General features: G+C 41.8%; 1 protein-coding gene across 1 annotated transcript in view; it reads left to right on the top strand.

Annotated features, from left to right (window-relative positions):
- LOC105564389 (diacylglycerol O-acyltransferase 1) overlaps positions 1–23,083 on the top strand; it is a 114,238-nt gene that overhangs the window by 43,438 nt on the left and 47,717 nt on the right. Inside the window, exons 4-5 of the mRNA XM_012016713.1 lie at positions 5,195–5,247; positions 12,169–12,277. Coding sequence (XP_011872103.1) covers positions 5,195–5,247; positions 12,169–12,277 — 162 coding nt within the window. The remainder of the gene's footprint in view (positions 1–5,194; positions 5,248–12,168; positions 12,278–23,083) is intronic.

Raw genomic sequence — 23,083 nt, forward strand, 5'->3', positions numbered from 1 at the left:
CTTCTCTCTCTCTCTCTCTCTCTCTCTCTCTCTCTCTCTCTCTCTCTCTCTCTCTCTCTCTCTCTCTCTCGCTCTCGCTCTCTCTTCCTTGGTGCACGGTAAAATGATTTTTTCCCTCGTCAAAAGGTCTTTTGTTGGGTCGATAACTCTTGTTTACTTTCACATTGGATCTTATAACGTACTGCACTGCAAACACTAAGAATAAACAAGCGCGCTGTCAAACAGACCGAAATATTTCATCGATTTTTCGACGCTGACGTTCTCCGGCATTTGTGCAATAGAACGCACTCGCAGGTCGGCCGCGCAATGCAGCATCGAAATCGGCGTATCGTTTTAATGGTGATCGTCCATCATTCGTAAATCCAGCCCGTATCCGTCGCGAGACAAACTCGTCACACGTGAAACTTTGTTTTCGGGGTATCAAATGGAGTTTAAGGCGATCAAAGAAAAAATGCATGCGTCCCTGACGAAATTACGCGACGCAATCGCCGCGGCTCGGTTTGCTAGGCGCGATTTGCCCGTGGACCATTAACCCCCGCTCTCTCGTACCCCCTCCCCTCCCCTCGTCAAAGCCATTTTTTTCTCGTATAATTTCTCTCGGCCGGAGCGAGCTCTGAGAGCTTTCGCGATCATGCCCCGCGGTTAGTGTGAAAAACCGGGCGAATTTCCACGACGAAAAGGGTTCCATTAATATCTATTAGCGAGCCGTGCTCGACATCAGCTGGGTTTATACATTCCCCGTCGTTCCTCTCTCTTTCTCTCTCTCCCTCTCCCTCTCATCCTACCTCTGACTTCAAATCCCTTTTTGAATCTCCTATTCGCCGGCGTAACGTCGAACGGTAAAAAGATACACGAACGAAGGGGGAACGTCGTAGGAGGTATTCTGAAATATGAGACAGACGTCATTTGTTTTCATTAATTAACGTCAACGTTGGAGTGCCAGACACCGAAACTGATACATTTTCCGCTTTATCAATATTCCGACAGCGGTATGATGCCCCGCATTCACCATCAGTTTTCGCTTTCGCGTAAATATTCCAGCGCCTATCCCGCTATGAGAAAGTCGAGAGAAATTTCGGTGCCTCGCGAGGCTTTCCGGGCTTTGTCCCTGGACTTTTGAGCATAGATCAGAAGGATTTGCAAGTTACGTTTCGGGCGAGATGTAACGACAATTCGTACCGAAAGTTTTACGGACGGCAGATCTCTTGAAATCGTCGAACCTTTTGAGCGACAAAAGACAACGTAATGACGATTTTATTTTGAAATTTTTCAGGCGTGTTATATAAAATTTTATTTCTCGCGAGGCGAACTCATTGCTATTACAAATGTTATTGGACAAACTTGTTAAAATAACTCGCGTACCCGAGTCGAAATTTCGGTACTATTTGGACACTTTTAAGGATAATTTACACCTACTTAGCTGATCTATACACCTACATAGACCGGCAATAACCTACTTTGATGACATTATATTTTTTACTCCTCCCTTCTAAAAATTTACTTTAGCTCCTACGTAAAAGGACCTACTTTAATGCTAAATTGGCAAAAGTAGAAACCTCCGACATCAGTTTTAAAGTAGGAGTAAATTTTGTACTTGCAGTTCGACCTCTTTTACTGTCCTAGGTCCTACTATATAATAGAATTAAAGGTTCAACATAGGGCCAAAATTTCGACTCGGGTATTCGGTGTTTAAAACATTTTTAGCTTGTTCAAATTTTATTCTCCTTTCTGTCTCGCGTATGTCGAGCGTTACGTAAAGACGCGATCACAAAGTATTTTCATTGGCGTGTCTTATTCACCGGTTGAGCTAAAGGGATTGTTTTCGTCGCTTTATTTCAATCCTCTTATCAAAGCGGCTGTGCTTCCAATTTCCCGGACGCTTTTATGCACTTTGAACGATGCGCTTAATTCACCGAATAAACGCCTCCGCGCTTTTTCTCCCGTACGGCCGCGCGCTCGTAATTTGCTCGAAAAAGCGGCCCTACGAATCGTCCCTGTCGAGGCCAAAAAGCAGCGGTGGCTCGCGCAGCGTATTCGAATTCAAAGGGTTCGTAATTACTTGACGCGAGCTGTAACAATCGTCGCTTAACTTTCGCCTATCTCCCCGAAACGGCCCAGTCTCGAATTTCCCTTTATACTACACGTTCGGCAATGAGATTCGCAAAGCGAATGAAAACTGGCATAATAGATAGAAAGTTGAAAAAAAAACATTTGCGCACACGACAATAAATAATGTAGGTACGCTTATATATTATGCATTGGTCGTGAAAGGTATTAACGTTTCATTTATTGCTCTTGTTCGGCACATTTTTCACAAATAATCATTTTTCATAATGCATTTGTTACCACGGTATGACATAACAGCGGAATGTATTGACACTGATGCAAATTTCCACGCACGTACGCGTAGACAACGTGAAAACTGATCTGATAATCCTCTTGCGTAACATTTGTTGCCATAAATCAAATTAACGTAGAAATTCGTCGAGAAAACGTGAAAATGTTTATTGAGCTGTAAAGTGATAATAGCGCCATATCGAGGTACATCGCAAAATACTAAAGTCGCGAATGAGCTTCCAGTCGGTCGTTCGATTGACTGAAAGAATACAATAGCTGCCCTCGATTCATCGTAACCTGTGCGTGATGCGTTCGCAATTAATTTTGCATCTCATTTTACGGTAAATCCTGCAGTAGATCGAAACGTTCGTTTCATCAGCTGAACAATTCTATCAATCGTTAGAGTGACTTGGGTTTCCAGTGGAATGACAGAGAGGGAGGGGACGAGGGTTTACACGGCGCAGAAATTATTGTAGTGCCTTTAATTGTGACTAATGCATTCTTAATTGCCTGATTTACATTTCGCACGCGTTAGCGTGCGACTTCTTTTCTTTGTTAACTAAAATTAATTTGGGATTAGCATACCAGGACTCAGCGCAACGCTCACGTACCTACTTAATAACAGCTGCAGAGGCAAAAATACGCGTAAGATTACTATTGTAACATATGATACTCGCGTGTAGTAGTACATGACTTAATTATGCAGGGCATTATGCGTCTGGCCTATATCTTATAGTAGCGTTTCTTGTATCAAGATCTCATGAAATGCCCTCATTGTTCATCGCACATGTGTAAAGCTAAATTATTTTTGTAATGCTCAGAAATGTGGGAAATAATTAATTGTAATATTTGCACTCAGGTCCATACACGGAGAGAATTTTCTCTGAAAATTTATCCCGAAGATCATGTAGGACAACATGGCATTTCGGAGAATTTTATGAGAGTCTTTTGGAATTTTATCATACATTTTACTAGTAAAATGTGTACTAATATTGTAAATATAATTAGTAGTAAAATGTATGGTAAAATTTCAAAAAACTCTTATAAAGTTCTAAATGCTACGTTGTCCCACAGTTACACGATTTTCAGAATAAATTTTAAGAGAAAATTCTTTCCGTGTAGTATTCCAAAAATAGGAACAATACATTTTCACTTCGTTATTAAAGGAATAACTAACATATCTGCTTTTTAAATGAAAATTTTCCTGAAATAATAAACTGTAGTCACAATGTATATTAATGTATTTCCTCGGCGTCTCGAGAGGATTAGATATCTCGGAAATGCAGCCAATGTTTTCATTAAGATGCCATAACTTGTACTATCAAAATCTTTGATGCCGCAGGCGAATGCTGCATTTCCGGATTTCTTCGCGCGGATCTTCTCGACGCGATGCTTTCGCGGTTCCCAATTCTGCGAGTTTGCCTATCATCCGGTTGCATCTCTTAAACTTATTTAAGTTCCGCCCATATTTTATCCCGGAGCGGACGATACTTCGAAGAATACGACGAACCACTCTCGCGGTGAAATCTTACCGGCTACAACGACCGCTATCGTATGGCCCATCCACGCCGAAAACCCACGTAATCTTCGAAAGCGCGTCCGAGCGCTCTCGATTCTGGGAACGATTGCGGAAAACGATAAGAAGAGCGGCGTAAAAATAAAAGAGAAATTTCGTGTTTCGTCAAATCCCGCTGTTAGGATCGATACCTGAATAATCCCGCTCGAACGTAATTTCGTATACGATGCGAATCCGATTTAATATCGAATAGCAGCTCTTCGCTTACAAGTGCGAAGTGTATAATCGGATATCGTCTCCATAGTTACTATGATCCATAAATACATTTTTCTTTCCGCCGCGATTCTTTTTCACACATAGATTAGGATGATTCGCAATGTTCCGTCTTCTTAATTATACAATTCAGAATAGTTGAGTATTAGAAACTTTTTCATGAATTCGTCGGTATTGTGCATGAATTAAACTGATCGAATTAAATTACGAAACAACTCGAAGTAGATTTTGAGAAAAATTAAGAATATAAATAATGATAGTTTCTTTTATTGAACTATCCCGGAAGTTATTTAATTATTAATTTGTAGTGACTTCTTAGTTAAAGTCATGTAAATGAAAAATTTCCAAAAATCTGCTGTCGCCTCATCAATTAAAGCCACAATGGCAGATCCCATAGCTTGGGTTTTTGAAATTTCGAAAAATTCTTTGCATACCGATTCGCAAGACAGCAGCAAAACGCAGGCGATTCTGCGATAAAAAATTGAGACGAATAAATGCATTTCGTTCTCATTGCGTCGAATTGGGACCAAGGACGATATTGTTTTCCACGAGCTCCGGGTGCGCGTCGGGCTCGGCGTACGCGGCGCCCAATCGTACTTCCGCTTTATATCGAGTGCTATTTTGGATGATTTATCGACGAGACGCTTTCGTCGCTGCTAGCTCGATATCGGCTCTTCCTCCCTTTTTTATGTCCTCCCTACCGAACGCACCGAGAGCGTCGCTCTCGATCACCGGCAGCGTTTATCCTCGCTGCGCAGCCTTCGCCACGCTCGCCTCTCCTCTCGCGTCGCCACCTCTTCCTCCTCTTTCTCTCACTCTATATCGTCACTCTATATCTCCGAGTGACAAGCCCTTGTCGCTTCCTCTCTTCAACCCCCTCGGCCGGGATCGGTCGACTGCACATTTCGACGTTCGGCCGGTTTTAAAAGAGTGAGAAGAGGAAGGAAAAAGCGAGAAAAGAAGAGAACGAGAGCGCGAGAACAGAAGGGAACGACAAATTCGCGAAGGGAAAGCGACGTAAAGCTGTATGATCGATAACCAACCCCTTTCGTTTTATTTGTTTTGCAGATGCTACCGTGCCGGTGGGCCTTTGTCTGCTGATCGAGAAGGGATTGTCTGTGGTGAGTGAATTTTTCTTCCAAATATTTTGGTATACATATGTATAAGGGTCGTGCGAGCGGAAAGTGAGCAAATCCAATATCCGGGTAATCGACTGAACGATAGTCGCGCGATACCGCAGCTCGTTCGACAAGGGAGGCGTTACATTGTAATTTATCGCCCCTAATAGCGTCGACGCTTTTGCATTGTATCGATTGGAAATAAAAAAATCGACGAGGTTGCATCAGTAACAGCTTTGTGAAATTTCGCGTGTGATTAATTTATTTATTCTCGTTACGTAGTCGATGAGATAAGCGCTGTAATCACTCGCAGAGTTTTTAATCTACCCTGATGTCGTGTTTTATTCAAAGTTACGAACGCGTATCTTAAATGCTGATTACAAATGATCACGGAGGGAAAGGATATTAAAAAACAAAACGTTGTACCTAAGAGAAAATATTACCTGTCCCGATATCATATTTATTATTAATATAAATCCGATTGTATAATTAAAAAACACTTGTTTAAATATCTCTAAAAATTTCTGTATATATGCCTTTTTAAAAATACATGCTAGTTACACGCTAGTTACACGAAGTGTAGCGAGTTATACGCTAGTTACACGAATCAGTTTTGTTTAACATAAATTCATGAAATCAGACTTGAATAATAAGCAGGCAATTGCAGTCTGTTAAATTCGTTGGCGTTCTTCGAAAATAAACGCGTTCGAGTTTCGCTATATGAAATCCTAGATAATCAAAAGCGAGAGAGGGGGGGGGGGAGAGAGAGAGAGAGAGAGAGAGAGAGAGAGAGAGAGAGAGAATTCTTGACTGGAAGAGAAGTTATCTGCGCTCTTTCGCTTCTTGCAGTATCCACGGTGAGCGTCGAAGAGCGACCAAAAATAAAGGGAAAGACAAAGTCAAAGAGAAATAAACACGAGGGACTGAGAGATACATTGCGCGCTTTTCACCTCCGAATGGCTATCTCTTTTTCTTTTTTTTTATACAGGAACGGAGAACTAAATAATAATGATATGGGGAACTCGCGACAAGTAACTTTCTACAACTTCCAGAGAAAAGTGCTGGAACACTATCAGGGGAGACATTTATTGCATTTTACCCTTCCTCGAGCTCTCGCTCGGTGAACTGTCGATGAACTGTCGAGTCCACCTCTGTGAAATATTCTGAAACATTGCTGTCCGCGGCAATAAGAAAAGTATATTTTGTTTTACGAACTATTCTAATCTGCCACGATGAAGAATATATTTGTCGCATTATGTCCATACGTTTTATCGTAAAATATTGAAAACTCTACTTTTTTATCAGCTTGGACGCTCTTTCACGAAGGTTACATAATACCATAATTCATTATTGATAAATTGCATCGATAAAAATATGGTGTAAAACTAGCTTGTTCGAGACATAATAAAATTCTGCGTCGCAATTTTTCTCATTAAAGATGAGACCTTGACGACGCCCTTCTACGATTAATTACATCATCGAGCATCGCGTTCCGACACGGACGTTTTTTTACTATCCCTTTGGTTGGACGATTATGTCTTAGAATACTGCTGCAGTCAGTGTAGCACAGATTATTGGTCGTAGCTTGACTGAAGTTTGCGGACGAATCAATTCCATCGATTTGACGATCCCTCGGCCGACAGATAAGCGCGGCGATATTTTTCCCGGTGTCGACGGCGAAAGTCGACGGTGCCATACATAGTGTTTTATCTGCACCGATAATACCGGCAGGGGTTTTAACATCGAATCTCTCGCACACTGCTCCCTTATCGCCATGTCGTAAAGGTGATCGCCGGCCGTAGAAACGGGTCCGATTATCGTCGCAGCGTGAAGTCGTCGAATCGATTCCGGCCATCACGCGAATTAACAACGAGCCGTCCCCGTTGTGTAATCATTACGCATTCCCTTACTGGTCCGTCATAAACGCTAAACCACGTAATGCGCTACCTAATTACGTCGCATGGCTAATGGTAATCCCGCGACAATCGAATGTGAGTGGAAAAGTTGCCGCAAATTAAAGTAATACGTGGATGGTGGCGTAAATTTGCGATTGTTGGTTTTTTTTTCGCGTTATGAAACAAATCAGCAAGATAACAACATCGAAAACGGCAGGCTGTCAAGCTGTTGGGAATAATTAATTTTGGCAAGGACGCGTATCAATTCGTATTCGCATTAGTATTCTCTCATATGTGGAGTGCGACAATATATAAATGCTATCGTGAATACGCAATTACTTAACGTGATGTATAATCGACTCGATACAATTCACAATGTCCGCCCGAGCGTCGAACTCGATTTGCCGATCTCCTTTTCTGAAACCCATTGACATACAAATGCTGCCGATATTGCGTGCCCCCGCCAGCGCACGCAATAATTACCACTCACTGATTAATCGTCGGCCGCTAATCGACTAATAATTCGGCTAATGACGAACGCATAATTACAACGTTGTATGTATAATTCGGCCAGCGCGAGGCGCGCAGCCCCGTATGAATAATATATAGCAAATTAATACTCAGAACTAACATATCGCGCGCAGATAACTTATGCTCCCGTTTTCGCGTGTATTTTACCCGGCCATTTACATGATCGCGCTTATTCGAATGAAATTGTCGAGTTTTATTATGCGACCCGCACGCGCAATTCGTATCGTTTAATAATTTAAACGCGCAGCTATCGTACAGCATGGAAAACTTATCGGCTATATTCGTTTGCGAGCTGCATTTTTTAACCGCCACGTCAACCGCGACAATGATATGCTGCGCGTTAGGAGTAGAAGGTACGATGACGACTTTCACGATAAATGTATCCATTTTCGGAACATAATGTCTGGGCTTTACTTAGCATTTGTGCTTTGCACTTGCACAGAAAAAAAGTGTCAAATTTATTCTTTATATGCACTAAAATTGACGCGTTATTGCTTTGTATGTACGCAACAATCTATAATCTTCTTCGAAGCATTTAATAATCTGACATTCCAACAATATTACAGTCTTATTTGAATACTGTAATTGTCACTTCAAGAATACACATAATTATTTTGACGATAAATATTTTCTATCCAATATTGTTTCCTTTCCACGTTCAAGAAAATTATTCTTAAATAATAAGTATACATTTTTCTTGATTGGATTATATAAAATTGCTTCATTCAAGTAAGTTTTTCTTCCTTCGCCGCAATATAATCCCATGTCGAGATTTTCACGCTGAAACTAAACATATTTTCAAAAGAAGAATATTTTCCTTTCCTGTGCAGCTTTAGTACAGATAACGTGAATAAATATTTTAAATGACTATGATTATGTTTCGTTATAAATTTAACCAAATAACGTTAGAACAATGTGAACTTGAAAATGTATCTCAACAATTTATATATTGTTGAAAACAATACGTATTAATAAATTCTTGTCATTAATTAAAAATTTTACCCGCGCGATATTGGACGTGGATCAAAGGAATACAAGAATTGTGTTAATTTCATTGTATTTATACGAAAACGTACAATATCGTACAATAAATTTTTAAGCGTTCAGTACGCGCCTATTTCCGTATCAAATTTATGGTATTCTTTTGTGCGGCATAATTGGGTCAAGCGCTCGGTAAATATTTGACCGGAAAACGTGCTTTCTGTTTTCCATGTTTTCGTTCGGATGCTGGATGATCTCTCACGAGTGGATTTTAATTTTCAACCGCGTGATACTGTTTACCCGTTTACATATCCTTCTAGTTTTATTATTTTGGATATGTGTACCTTATGTATTTTTCGTTTCTTTTTTGTTAAAATTTTAATTTTTAAAGTTTTCAAAGCTGCATTTTAAATAATTAACAAAGTTGCGACTCACATATTAAGACCAATTCTAATATTGCACATCGCGGATCTTTTTAATCCTCGCCTTTTCTAACAAGCTCATTAATTACTACGGGATTCGACAGACAATACGCTTCCGACGCAGGAATTTCTTTCTAACGGTCTTCCGAGGATCTCCCGTGCATTCTTCACCGTCTGAGTTCCGAAGAAACTGTAAAACTGCATTCTTTATGAAATGTACCCTTAGTCTTTAAGGGTAATTACTTGAGATACAAAACTTCGCGAAGTGCGAGAGTGTAAAACGAGGAGCTTTTTTTACAACCGGGTCTGCAGTGCGCGATGCGGAAGCGAAATATTTTCCGGACGGGCGAGTGTTTCTCACCACGAGCGTCGGCGTTTTGTTTCCGCGCCATAATAACTTGCCGGTGATAAATCACGCTCACGCGATACTTTGTCAAACGGGTCCGACAGCGCGTTTAAATAATTAACCTTTTGTCCCGGACGGGTGTGTAATTTTTTATTGAATCCTATAACAGCGGCCAACTGCGCTATCGTACGAGTGAAATACCGCGATTCAATATTGTGAGCGCTGTGACGACTGTGATTTATATCCTCCTTTGTAGCGCACTTTGTTCTGATAATTAATCTCGCGTAGTAATCTCACGTTTTACGTATTCGTAGTAATTTTATTCAGGCATGCTCTTTATAATTTTGCCCTTTGCTAAAGTGGCTAAAGTCTTTTTAGACGCCGCATAGAATAGAGCGGGGCTATTTCGCTCAGTTGAAAAAAGATTCGGATAAAAGATTTTCAAGATATAGAGGGGCTTTTCAATTTTCAAGTCAGAGAGAGGCTTTTTGTATCATGGCTTTGTGTTTCGAAAACTTTTTATCCAATTTTTCTTTAACTGAGCGAAATAGCTCCGTTCTACTTTTCGTTTTGTATACTGGATTTGCCACAGCGCATGACTGTGATTTCAATGACATATTCTTGAGCAAAAAATAAAACGAAGGTTGTAAGACAGGACTGTCGGGATTGTGATACTGTTTAAATAGAAATTTACAGCAGACGAGTCAGATAAAGATTGCACGTTCAGGAACAGTACATCGCACGGTGGTAAAGATGTTCTTGCACCCCTGCTGACTTCTTATAAGATGGAAGTAACTATGTGTACAGTAATGTTGATGTCATTAGTTGAGTCATATTTAAACATAAGTACATTGCACTGTATACTGATAATCAAAATCACGTAAAAATATTACGATCTATGATATTAAAAGTAATAATTATAACAAGCTTGATACCCATAAAATGTCACGGATAACTTTAAGAGCAAAATCACCCTTATTACTGTTCGATATATCATTTCTAAGCGCGCACACATAGAAAAAATTTCCAGGTCCGATATTATAATATTACACTTCCATATATCAGAAAATATGATTGATGTAGTGCCAATCAGATTTCTTATAGGGAAGGAATATTTTAATCTTAAATGAAAAATTCTAAAATCTAGAATAAAATGATAGTATGTATTCGTCTTTTGTCGAATATCGTGGTTCCAACTTCGTGCGTTGTAAGATGGAGGGAAAATTTATTCTAAACGCAAGAATATATAAACTGATATATGTAAGTTACTCTTGTCTCAATATAGTAAGTCAATCTTTTTTAATTCGATAGAGGAGAATAAGATTTATTGATTTTATTATACTAATAAGGTTGTGAGAGAAATATAAATGCATGAGGAATATTTTTTATCTCAGTAACGGAAATCCTTTCTGAGGGAGCGTGAACTTTAGACTACTTGATTCGTCTATTTTAAACACTTCCCATTTGAAATGTATCGCAGTCTCGATACTTTCGTCTTTTTCCTTTCATTTCTTTAGTCAGGAATATATCATTAAAATTATAGTTACGAGTGTGGAACACCCTGTATATGTAATACTGAATCGAAAAGTAATCTTAAATAGAAATACATTTTCATACGTTAATTTATGACACTTCGTGACGCAAATGAATATTCAATTTTTACAAAGAATCAAGAATTTATTATACAAGATTTCGTTTTACGTGTACGATTATGGAAATCTAATGCATTGTTAATAATTAAAAATGTAATAACTGAATTCCATTGGTCTATTATTGTATTAAAATACACGAGTTTAAATTATTGTTACTGTTGCAACATTTACGTTCTTTAGTAAACTTCATCATAGAAGGGATTACATCCCGCTGCTGATATGTTTTCAACTGAGCATATTGAAAACTCAAACAGAGAAAAATGATTGTATACTTAATGAAATACAACATTATTAATGTATATCAGCGCCAAGTTTATAACCATAATAATTTTCCGCTATCTTTGCACGCTTTCATAACATTTGCACGTTTCTCATAGGATTAAACTGTTTACACGGATACTTATTAAATGAATAATCTTTCGCAGTTGTATACGATGTGTTCCATAACCACTGTGCAATAATTTAATAGTTTGTTTTAGGGATTAACACGAACATTCTAGTACTAAAATATCTAGATCGTAATTCTCTCTCTCTCTCTCTCTCTCTTCAACCTCCCTCTCTACGGTTTTTTGCATATCACTATAAATGCCCTGACACTTACAATTTTAAAAGAAGCTACATATAACACTAGATTCTCTGCAAAACATCAATTGGATTTTATGTCATTTAAGTTACTTTAACTGAGAGAGAGAAAGTTACTTATCGCTGACAGGCGACCACAGCTTATAAACAATTATAAAAATGAGGACAAAATCGACACGTTATAAGAATAGGTTGTTACGATTACGAATAATTAATACTTACTAGTCAGGTTTTTAAACTGGGTGAAATTCGTTACATCACTGAACGGCTTCCTACTTTTCGTATTTCTTTGAATATGTGAGTGCCTAACGTTTTGCATATGTTAAATTTCTTGTTCTTGTATTACGTAAAGAGTTTGTATTTGTAAAGAAAGTGCTCGTACCGAATTTACTCTCAAAATACCGTCCATCATTTCAGCTCCTTCGCCGTTATTTCGTCTCGGCGATACTGTGTGCTACGCACTGTGTGCAAGCCACTTCCTGTTGTAACTTGTATCTCTTTATTTTCTGTCGCAGGATATCATAGCTCACGGCACGGGAATGGTGTTCCACGTCATAAACCTCGTTGTGATGGTACTGATGCCGATGGTGGTCATCCACGTGAAGGATTCCGGATTCAGCTTGGGTAAGCGCCATTTTACGTATCGTTTCACTTGCGAATTTCGTATTACGCTCGCGTCCACACGATATTACTTACGCGATTACTTACGTACCGCGGTCGGGATTCGATTGGAATAATTTGCGTAAGTAAATGTGCTCTCGAAATATCTGCGTCGCAATCGGAATAATCGTCGCTGTACACGCGGAGAGCTGTAAATTTACGCAGTCGCTTACCGTGACTCTCGAAACCGTTTTACCGCGTATTCCCGAGCCTCTCGCTTATCGCGCGAACTCGTTTTTTCTCCCTGACATACAATTAACCCGGTTGAACACGCCACGTTTCTTGTAGCGTACGCACACCATTTGTGCGTCCACGAATATACACGGAATCATCATTCATAAAAGCGCTAACACGAACAAGGTCTTATGCAACAGAGCGTATAGATTTCGTCGAATAGAGTGCTTTTTTTTTTAATTACATGGAATGTCACGACTTGCTGAAACAACGTAATACCAGTCTCATTACTTTTGATAGGTGATAAGTAGATTTTTATTGCGCGCAAAGCCAAGATATATATCGCATCGATTTATAAAATAATTTATTTTTAATTGCCTGTCATATCGGTGTTCATTATGGCGTGCCACATTTATTCTCGGAGGAGAGATCTATCAAAAATTCTATTTAAATGCAATATGTATGGTCATCCGCGCGGATCGATGCACCGGGGAGCGCCGCGGAGGGTCGCAGAGTTCATATGCAAATGCAATTACTTGGTGCTCTCTTTTATCTACAACTTGATGAGTGCTCGAACCATTCGTCTCGCGTTGGCCTATCAAGACAAACGGCTGTATTAGACATTTTAATTCTCATCTTTTAATTCTTCAACTGAAAGCGCGAACTATCGAATTGCGTGTAATCTCATTACGGCGCCCATCAATTAAATCAGAGATCTAATCGCAACCTTATTCTTTTTCCTTGGATTGCGTGTCATAGCGTCTTTTTGTTCGAAGAAAAGTAATTAAAACGTAACTACGTTTGCGAGCGCCGAAGCGGCGCTCTTGTCTAATTAAAAGAATTTAAATTAATTCTTATGGTGCAGACGCACTCCGTAGGCGACCGATCGATTCGATAGGTGTATTGTCGCGCGCGGCGATCTAATTTAGTTTTTCATTCCGAATGACGAATAATCGCGAGGAAAAAGTCGGAACTTTATGGAAAATCGTCTGGACTTTAATTAAAAGATCTTTAATCGCAGTCGGCGGGAGGCGCTGAGCATAATAAGCCAGTGTTCTTCCGGTAATCCCATCCGGCATTGCATTTTTTAATATTCCCCGTCATTTACATATTTGACACAAAAGTACAGGATAAATCCACGTAAATGATTTCGTCGATTTCGCGAGTCAAATAAATCGACGCGCTTTTCTGCCAGTATCTCTTAGAACGCTCGAGAGAAAGGGTCGCATTGCCAACTCTGTACTGTTACCAAGAAGTATTTCCGTCATTCGTCTTTTACGATGCTTCATTTCGGTAAAGTTGGGGAAGCTTTTTGATTCTGTCGTGATATTCGGCCGTCAGTCGTCTCCGATGTGGTCGACGGCAGAAAAGATTTGCCGATTGATTGCAGTTTGGATAAAACAGAAAAACGCGAGCTCGCGGAGAATAGAATTGTCAGACCAGACCTCGGGGCATTGACAAAGAAAGATCCTTTAGCTTTACGGAAGATATATTCGTCTTGTAGTACAGTCGACTGTATACGTGCGCGGCCCCAATAGGTGCTCTGCTTCAGCTTTTAATAGATTACCGAGTAGCGAGATCTTTGCAGGCATGCACGAAGAGGAAACGAACGGAAATTAGAAACGGAGATCTTTCTTCTTTTAAATTGCGAAGAAATAATTTCTCTCTTTATTGTTAATCTTATTACTAAAATTTCTAATAGCGCAAGGGGTGGACAAGTTCCTATAATTGTTATCACACATGAATATTCACGAGAACATTAAGATATTAAATTGCGAACGATTTGAAGTTTGCGATCGAAAGTTTTCTTTGCCATTCTTTGCGGTCGCGATTTCACACCAGAGAACTCCCAGATTGAACGGTAATGGATGACAATGAAACTTCAAAGTTGGATCGAAGCTTTTGAACTTTGACAGGGGAACATATGACCTCCTATCATCGGGGATGCAGTGTAGTCGAAGGTGAAGGATCGTCATGCTTCAAACTCCGCGAGATTTACTTCACTACTACGAAACTGGAAGTGTTACCGTTCTTGCGGATATTGGAACATTGGAAAACTCGTTATCCGAATAACTGTATAGTTATAAGTTGGGTTTTATAAATTGATTACGAGGTATAACAACTATATACATCACGTTTATTTTTCATCAAAAGATAACAATATAAGAGGCTAAAGAATACATAAGAAAAATTAATCGTGTCTTATTGAGTAACTACAAAAAGGTATTAGGGGAAAAGGTATAAACCTTAATTAAAACTGTTGTCTTAATTGAAACGAATTTGCGTTACATACTTGCATACGAGTAAAATAAATATATAAAACATAGCAAAGAGGGGGAAATTGTGAGAGGGGGAGAGGAGATGGGAAATGAGAGGACATTAGCGTTTTGTCAGGCACACACAGTAGAACGTAATATTTAAAAGAAAAGCAGTTCTCGGCAGAAATTTAAGAATCTTTGACGGGCGTCCAAGAAATCCTTAAGAGCCTTATTCTCCTTTTTTATTTTCGTCCGTAAATCGTCGGGAACGGGTATCCCGGGAGAATCCTCGTTGGCGTGAATGCATCTTTACATCCCGGCTTGCGTAAAGACATCGAGATCCCGATGTCTACGTGAGTGAATACACTTTTGAGTGCACGCTCTCGTATACGTCGCCTCGCACGTTGAAGGGTCGGGCATCTCGGGCAAAGGAGCGACAGAGGAGTACTACCGGCGGCGCGAAGAGAGAGAGGGGAGAGCGAGAGGAAGAGAGAGAGAGAGAGAGAGAGAGAGGGAGAGAGAGAGAGAGAGAGAGAGAGAGACTTCCTATGAAAGAGCCCGGGTCGTCCAGACGCTTGAACCAAAGCCACTGCACTCACGGCTCTCGCAAAGCGCACTCGGCTACGACGAACGGGAAGTTTTAAGAAGCGCTTAGGCAGTCCAAACTCGTGCGAATCTTTGCCTTTCGCGCCGCTACGGCTTCCAGCTTCCTCCTACGCTCTCACGTCGTCCATATAAAAAGATTTAGTTGCGGTAAATTTTTCTTAAGCGCCGACTTACACACCGTTCCCTCCGCGTCGAAGTACCCGTCTAATTGATCCTGTTTCGTAACGTATTTACCATCGCTGATTACCGCCGTATCGTAGTCGTCCGCGATCCTTTGCATAACAATGACGTGTCAATCATTGTTATTAGAATTCCATTTCAGCGAAAGAGTTAATCCTCCTGCGTTCAGCAAGTTATCGATAATTAGTTTTTAAAAGAATTATTTAATTTTCTTGACTCTGCCTGTCTGTCCTATCGAAATTGTATCGTTTCGCGTATGCACCTCGACAATCGTCGCTGCCACGTCCCCACGATAATTGTTTTTTTTTTTTCAAAATGCGAGCGTCGAACGATTTAATTCTCCCGGTCGGGTTCCTCGTTTGGTCGAACGACGGGGTTAAAACACGCAAAAAACTACAGCGAGGGAGGGAGTGGAGGGGTCGTAGCGCGACACGTAGCACATTGCCGTCGACCGCCGTAATCACGATGGTCGATGCGAAAGCATCGTCAACTATCGGACGTCGAATTTCACTCATTCGGAAGTGCTCCTACACCGACGGACGAGCGTGCCGTGTTTTTTTTTCCTGTTGATACTGCGAAACGTGACACCCCCGATAGAAGCGCGACATCGACGTCCTATGGCCTTTCGACTGACGATCTTTCTCGCTCCTACGCTCTGCTTGTACGCGCCTCGTTGTCGCTCTCGCAATCGCGCACTCGTCCATCCGCACTTTCCCATGCAGCAGATAGCCGCAAACGCAGTAAAAGGCGTCGAGTGTTTGCCGCACAGTTAAGTACCATATTGTCCTATAGAGAGGGTTCTCACCTTTGGTTCGACGATTGGGCGCACGTGTCGGCGCAAAACACAATCGCGTGACGGTCCATCGAGAACCCCATTCACCGAAAATGAAAGATCGTATAGCAGCAATTGTCAATAGCGATTGGACGAATCCTATTGAGTTTGCCAAAGATTTTCATGGTTAATGCGTATTTGTTTTACTGTTTTAGTACACACACACACACACACACACACACACACACACATACACCGCCAATGCTTTTATTTAGGACGTTAAATGCGCGGGGTTTCTCGTCGGGGAGATTAGTTCAGTAGAAAAATCGCTTATTAGTCAGACACGGAGGAAAACTCTATCGTATCGATCTCTGATTAGTCTCTCGTCGTTCTTGGCGTATAAAACGAGCAATCGCGCTTTGCTTTACACATCTGTTGCTAAACATCCAACAAAATTATTATTAAATTGACTTAAAAGTGGCTTTCCAAAGTTGGCTTGATGAAAACGAGAAACTCGCGCTTGCATGTTGCACTTAATATTCCACCGTCAAAATAGAATATATTTTAATTGAATTTTGAGTATATTTCAGTTAAGAATTTTCTCCTATCCGCTTTTTGCTCTGACGTTAATTTATGCTATTTTAGCTCAGATCCCTGCCTAAATTACAAATGGCGCAATTATGTGGCATTTAACATCTAAATTTTCTATTTCACGTTGCACTCGCGATAACTATTATACGTCCTTGGCTTTCGTTATAATTTTAAGTGCGATTTTCCCCGAGTTTGGGATATTTGCTTTTCCCGGCTTTCGTCCGTCAACGACTATCTGGCTCAGTGCAATAATCTCTGTACACCCAGCGCGAGCGTGAATCTAGTCACTCGAAATTACCGGCCCGCCCTCGCGGTATTTGCAAATTCTTGCTGCACACTCTTCGCGGCTGGCTGTCACGAGCAAGCGGACATACTCGAGCGCACATATAATCCCGGGGGAGTTCTAATAATTCTCCGCCTCCGCGCTTTCAATTTCGCAGCCGATCCATAAATTCGTTCCCGAAGTACGTACTTGGCACACGCACTTCGCAGCCACGTGTAATGGATCAATTTACACGCAAGTCAACACCAGTGCTAATACAGATTAACGAGATGCGAGAGGATTGATATTTCTTGCTGTGAGATCATTGTCACGGGCGAAGAAAGGAGGAACATATAGGCGATGTTGGATACGTCAGCCTCGGCACATAGTATAACAAAAGTATAACTAGTAGGTCCACCTCGTCATTTGTTGCGTTTCGCGTCGATCCCGTTTGCGCGTCCGACATTGTTTCGGCCAATGAAAGAAAAGTTGTACGTGTGGTAGTGTAGCTTTGATGAATACCAGTTATACCATAGTACTAGTCACACCATGGTATAACTAGTAGGTCCACTCCGTCATTTGTTTGGTTTTGCGTCGATCCCATAGTGTAACTCCACTCTCTGTCGGCCCTTTGATTTTTCGGTCCCGATCACGTGGTATTCCGCCATGTTTTTGACCCAAATCCAGCGGCGTGTGTCTGTGCGCGTGTGTGTACGTACTCATCAAAGCTACACTACCGCGCACAACTTTTATCTCATTGGTTGGGCCGAAAAGTGACGGATGCGCAGAAGGGATCGATGCAAAACCAAACAAATGACGGAGTGGGTCACTAGTTATACTATACTCAGCACATGCCGGTGACAGGCGGTGAGTGCGCATTTGTATGCGTAAACTTTAAAAGTTTGCATTCACCTAGGGGAGCTATCTTTTCGGATATGCCGTGTAACGCGAGGCTGTAACGAGTCCGTGAAAATCTCCGCGTGTCGGCAGCCACCAGATGGAAATGCAATATCGCGTCCCGCGAAACAAAGGCCGCGGTTGAAAACTCTTTCGCGAATTAAGGCAGGCGGGCCCGTGCATTCTCCGCGCTTCTTGTTTACGCGGACGCGGATGCTCGCGTTAACGTCCGCGAACGGAAATGTCTTCGCCGTATATTATTACGGTCTCGTGACGCAAATGCCGCGACGTTCCCCGCGCCCTTTCCGCGGTCGCCGCGGCATCCGTTGCCGACGTTAATCCTAACGTGAATAAGTAATTAGGCGAGGAGAATTCTGTGTTGCGGAATAAGAAATAGAGATCGCGCCTAGACCGCGGGAATAAAATCTTGGCGTATCGTTTAAGTCACTGCGCGATCGCTGGATATATATCGGTCGTATTTTTGCGTATGTTAGAAATATTTGTTCGACAAGGCAGAAACTTAATGCACAGGCGACATGAAGTAGCGACGAGCGACTTGTGCTTTCTCATGCAAGATGAACAAAGTGGTTTTCGTGGTTCTCGTTTTCTCACAGCAATGTAGTGTACGGCAGTTCGATTTTTTAGCTTATTAAATGTGCACCGTGAAATGCTCGTTACGTCATAAACGGTAACACATTTTTGCAACGGTCGTCTTATATGCACGCGCGATGCGTTTCCGGGGGGGGGAGGGGTAGGGGGAGGTGGAGGAGGGTCAGATGAAGTTCGTCGCGCTTTCCTGACAAACACGACGGACCTGGCTGCGCGAAGGTAAAGCTCTACGCGAAACGGAAATTACGTTCGAACGTAGCCGGAAGCGCGAGCAGGCGGACGCCTTTCCGCGAATTTTGAATAACAAATCTGGGTCCGCTACCTAATTTGACGAGACCCCCTCCGTCTTCTCCGTCCGGGGCTCCCCAGGGAGGACGGGTCGCGCGGAATAACTACTTCGTTATTATGCTTTAATCTACCGGCGTCTACTTCAGTAAATGAGAACTTCCACCGGTGAATAACGCGAGGAGTCTGTTTGAGATTAATCTCGGTCGCGCATGCGGTAAATATTTCACGCCTCTCACGTCGCTCGCCATTTTCTATCGCGGTAAGTCGAATACCGCGTTTGACGACAGTTAAGAATTTATTAATTTAATACATTTACGGGTCGGTATCGAGAGCGTTTGAAAGTGCAATCACTCGACATTTCGGAGAGAGTGAATTCGCAGTCTCTTCTATCGACGGCCCTCTCCGATCTCACCGTCGGCTCGCCCTTTCTTACCGCATCACCCACGAGTGCTTCGTAGATTCCTAGTGCTCTTTGGAATTACAAATTATGCAGCGGCAGTTCTTCGGCAAGCCGGTTCTCCTCCGATGAGTTCCACCGGAATTACAAATTGCACGTCCAGACACTCGGCTCTGTGTACAGAAGGGTCGCGCGGAGGCGCTGAAGGATACTGTTGGTTTAGGCAGGGACGAATGGGGCAGGTTGGGACAAAGGAGCGCGAGAGTGAATCAGATTCGGGTTTCTCCTGGAGCCTCCGTCGTTCGTGCGATCGACGTGGGAAGCTCGACGTGGAAGATTGCTCATCAGGATGTTTGTACATCCGCAGCGAGTTGCGAGGGGGCCGGCACGTAAATACCCAGCGCCGAGGGAGCCGAAGAGCGGGTAATTTTTCGGAAACCTCGCGAACATTAACGAAACTTGGGAGTCGACGAACGACATCCTGCCTCTGTTTCCGACAAATTTTCGTTGAGAGGCTGCCCGACTCGAGATTGTCGCCCGCGATAATCAGGGCGATAGCGAAGAAGTCGCAAATATCAGGATGTTACCATTGCGGGGGAGGAAAGGGAGAGAATAATGCTGCGTAGATAAATAATGTAGATTCCTATCTTCGAGAGCACTTTGGGGAGTGTCTTTTCAACCCACAGCGGTTGCGATGATAAGAGAATCGCCGAAATCAGCAATACTTTGAATAGCTTCTTGCACATTTGTTTCATGAACAACATAACACTCTCTGAAACTTAGTGCTTTTGCTTAATCGACCAGTAGTTAATTAAACACGTGCTAAATGTAGAAAGTAGACTTTATTGTATGTAATTATTATAATATAACGTAATATAAGCACTTTGCAATTTATTAAATTATCTGTTTGCGATAAAAATATTATCGAATTACTATTGAAGAGAATTAAGTGTAGTTTCGAGTATTGTATCAAGTGTAGAATTAAGCGTAACTAACCGTGGATTTTGAAGAAATATTCCAAATGCAAATTGTTATATGCAAACTTAAATTGACGTAAATTTTAGAAAAGAAATCAATACGGTACAAGCGTTTTGTTAGTGAATTGTAGCTCAGTATAAAAAACAGCTTTGAATAATTTGTAGTCACTTAAATTAGAGTCTTCTTTTTACCTATCAGATAGAATTCTGTTCTTACTATTGAAGACTGGAATCAATAATTACAGTAAAAAGTGAAAAAAGCCGAATCTTTTCGATCTTGTTGCAAATGATCGAAGACAACGGTTACATGGGTTCAAAAGCAAAAGGAGTAAAGAGGAAGACACGACATAAAAGCGGTAAACGAGGGTGCATTAATTCAAGCCTCCTTCTATTTTATCACGCGGTATGGGCACGTAGTCGCATTCGCCGGCTTCAAAGGAACATGAAGTCCATTCGTTAAGCCGTTAATTTGTTCGAACGCCACTGTTAAACTCGAGAAGCTCGTACAGGAACTTCTATGGCGAGCGATCAGACAAATCGTCGCAACTACTTCGGCGAAGAACAAGGAATCTCACATTTCGGATATTGATTCGGATGTACCGAGCTGCGTCTCTTTGGCGAGAAAATTAAAGGGCTCGTGCCATCGTATACATTACGCGTACGTACAGATAAATGGGAGAAGAAAAAAGCGGCACAAAGGGTGGGGTAAGAATTCATCCCGTCGTCTCTCGCGACGGAGCCTGTTAACGGAGATGCGCAGCCAATTTCGTAGACTTCAAACGAGCAGCAGGCTCGACGTAGCGTGAAATGTCGCTGGATAGTGCGAAGAAGATGTCTACGCACACGCGATGTCACACGCGTACAACACCTATCAAGTCAAAATAACGATCTAAATCGCAAGAAGAAGATCAACTGAAATTTTCAGGTTCGCCTGCCATTATTTCTTAATTTTAGTTATCAGTGATAATAAAGCAAAATAATATTACGTAGTTAATGTTGCATGGATAATTTAAATTACATGCTGTTTAATATGTATAATGTGTAATAATTAAATATATATATTATATTATACATAAATTATATATTATGTAATTTAAATTATTTATACGACATTAGCTGCGCAAAGTTATAAAATAAAAATGTATCCCGATGTCCCACGGTGGAAGAAGGAATCGAAGGCTCCTTTCAAGCGTTAAGCTTTGCTTCGAATAACGTCAGTGTAAAAATTACATTGAATGTGGAACGTAATGCACTGATGCTATCGTGGGATAATCCGGCTGAAATTAGGCTACGAAATTGGTTCTCGCGCGGATAATGCGAACGGAGAGAACAGCATGCTTGCGCACGTTACAACGGGGACTTCGATGTCGTGGGGAATTCTGCGGAAATGAACGAGTCGCTGGTGGATTTCGTGGGTTCGAGTTTGCCGAGGGGAACCCGCTTTTGCGACGCAATGTCGCGGAGAGGCACGTCGAAATTCCGGTACACGTAGCCCGCGATAATCCTGGAATATTAATACCGACAGCCAGGGCATTGCGTACTTTCGAATTGCGTTGTTTGATATCACACCAATACCTTGCGGAAGAGAATTTTAATTCGCGGACCTTATCCCCGGGATATTGACGTCGAGAGAACTTGATATTCTTAAGTCGCTTCGTTATCTGATAAGTCACGTCGCATAATATTAGAAACATGAGAAAAACACGTGGATTCCGGTGGAAATCCGATAAAACTACTGGGTGGATGATTTAGAGAATGAATCTATTTGTACGAAAGACGAGGTCACATCGGAACGAATTACTAAGTTAAGCCAACGGAACGCGATGCTATTTTTTCTACTGGATTGCTTACGAGAACCAATCAGGATTTATCGCGAGCAATCCGGTGGAAAGTGTCGTGTGCCGTTGCTTTCACTATTCCTTATACTTGGACTACTATTGTATTCCTTATACTTGGAAGCTCGTCCCCTGAAACTTGAAATCGGGAGTTTAATTAGGCTTCCAGGCGGATTGTTTCGACGCGCTGCACCGACGTGCCCCGCGAGTTGCGGCCGGATGCCGCTCGCCTGTCCTCGCGAATTCTACAGGATTCTTTTCCGCCGCAAACATTCTGGCTGGGCAGTAGCATAGTGAGGATGTCTCGAGAGCGTCTCGCGCGAGAATAGCCCGCATTTCCGCAGGGTTTCGGGTCAGGCCAAGAACGTCGTACCGTGAGTGTTTCGCGCTGCGGAATCGAATGGTGTCTCTGATCCTGCGGATAGCGGATAGCCAAGCCGTGACACGATTTGTCGCGTCAACAATGCACGAGCGGTCACTCCAGCGATTCGAATGTACATTCTAACGTCTTTTCGTTCCAATCGATACTTCGTGCCGAATGAACATTGCATACGTATTGTTATGTCGCCAACTTTGTATTAGAATGACAAGTGCTCTCTAAAAGCCAATCGGTGGATTATCACCGGAAACAGTGAATATTCACAGTTGCGAGTATAGCACAGAACAATTCTAATATGAGATAGCAGGTTTTTAACGTCCAAAGTCAATCACAAATGTTTTTTTTGCAACGATTACGCGATCTAACAATCAATTTTCCACTAAAGAAATGTTACTCCAAGGGCAATGAATTCATGGTGGAACGAATAGATGATGCCTATTAATTTAGCAGAAGCTTCGCCATCTCGTCTTATGAGCGTATCCCATAATAGGGGACTTTCTTCTAACTGTTCTCAGTGATAATGCATGCGATTGGCTTTTGGAGAG

The sequence above is a fragment of the Vollenhovia emeryi genome, unplaced genomic scaffold (assembly GCF_000949405.1).
Source record: "Vollenhovia emeryi isolate VEMERY1.0 unplaced genomic scaffold, V.emery_V1.0 DF939165.1, whole genome shotgun sequence".
Classification (NCBI taxonomy): domain Eukaryota; kingdom Metazoa; phylum Arthropoda; class Insecta; order Hymenoptera; family Formicidae; genus Vollenhovia; species Vollenhovia emeryi.